Here is a 731-nt window from a genome sequence, read left to right as displayed (position 1 = left end):
CCATTTTAGTCGCCACCCTGTTGCTGTCGCACAGCTGCTTGTAGTCACTCTCCACGCGATGAATGACTGTGGCGTGGGTTAGCAGCCACAAAAGTATGAAGAGAGTAGTGTTAGGTACAAGACGAATGCGGAATGCCTGTGAAATGGGCGGTCCTATCCCGTACTCCTGTGATGAAAACGATGTCTCTGCGTCTGAAAGCATTACAGGCGATGAGTTTGACCGAAAACACGAATCACTCCACTCTGACAGTAGAAATCCCCGACCCTTGCATTTGACACAGGCGTCTACTGGAGGGACTTTGGCAACTGCCTGCTTTCGACAAGAAGCGATGAGACACAAATGGATCGCTGACACTGAGAACTTCACCTGCTTGAGAACCCCGTTTTTTTCATTCACTCTCTGATCTTTACTCTTGGGGCTGCCTCTGCCTCCTCCTTCTTCCCCTTTGTTTTCCTTTTCCGCCGTTGCTATCCGCACCAGCCGGCTTGCACTTGCCCGCGATGATTACAAGAGCAATTCCATCCTCACCCTGGCGGGAGGTGTTCTGTGACGAGAAGCCAATTGACCACAAAACCAAGATCTGCAATGAGGGGAACTGCCATTTCTTTGGCGACGCTGTATTAATCCCGCCTCGCCTGGCCACGTGGTGCTCGGGGCGATTCATGCACAGCGGAGATCTTCCTCTAATTGTTCTTGCACAAGGTTTCATAATGTGCTATGCTTTTGTGTT

At 50.8% G+C, this 731-nt stretch overlaps 1 protein-coding gene across 1 annotated transcript, besides 1 other annotated feature; it reads left to right on the top strand.

Annotated features, from left to right (window-relative positions):
- Positions 1 to 62: 62 nt before the first annotated feature.
- On the top strand, positions 63 to 404 carry TraAM80_04633 (uncharacterized protein; the record flags this gene model as incomplete). The annotated part of the gene is made up of 1 exon (XM_029381556.1): positions 63 to 404. One exon carries the CDS (start codon positions 63 to 65, stop codon positions 402 to 404), a length of 342 nt encoding a protein of 113 aa, XP_029238682.1.
- Positions 405 to 419: 15 nt separating this feature from the next.
- Positions 420 to 461: a sequence feature (GA-rich).
- Positions 462 to 731: the final 270 nt, after the last annotated feature.

This window comes from Trypanosoma rangeli (assembly GCF_003719475.1).
Source record: "Trypanosoma rangeli strain AM80 chromosome Unknown Tra_15.4_contig_00137, whole genome shotgun sequence".
Lineage (NCBI taxonomy): Eukaryota > Euglenozoa > Kinetoplastea > Trypanosomatida > Trypanosomatidae > Trypanosoma > Trypanosoma rangeli.
This window is presented reverse-complemented; position numbering and strand designations above follow the sequence as displayed.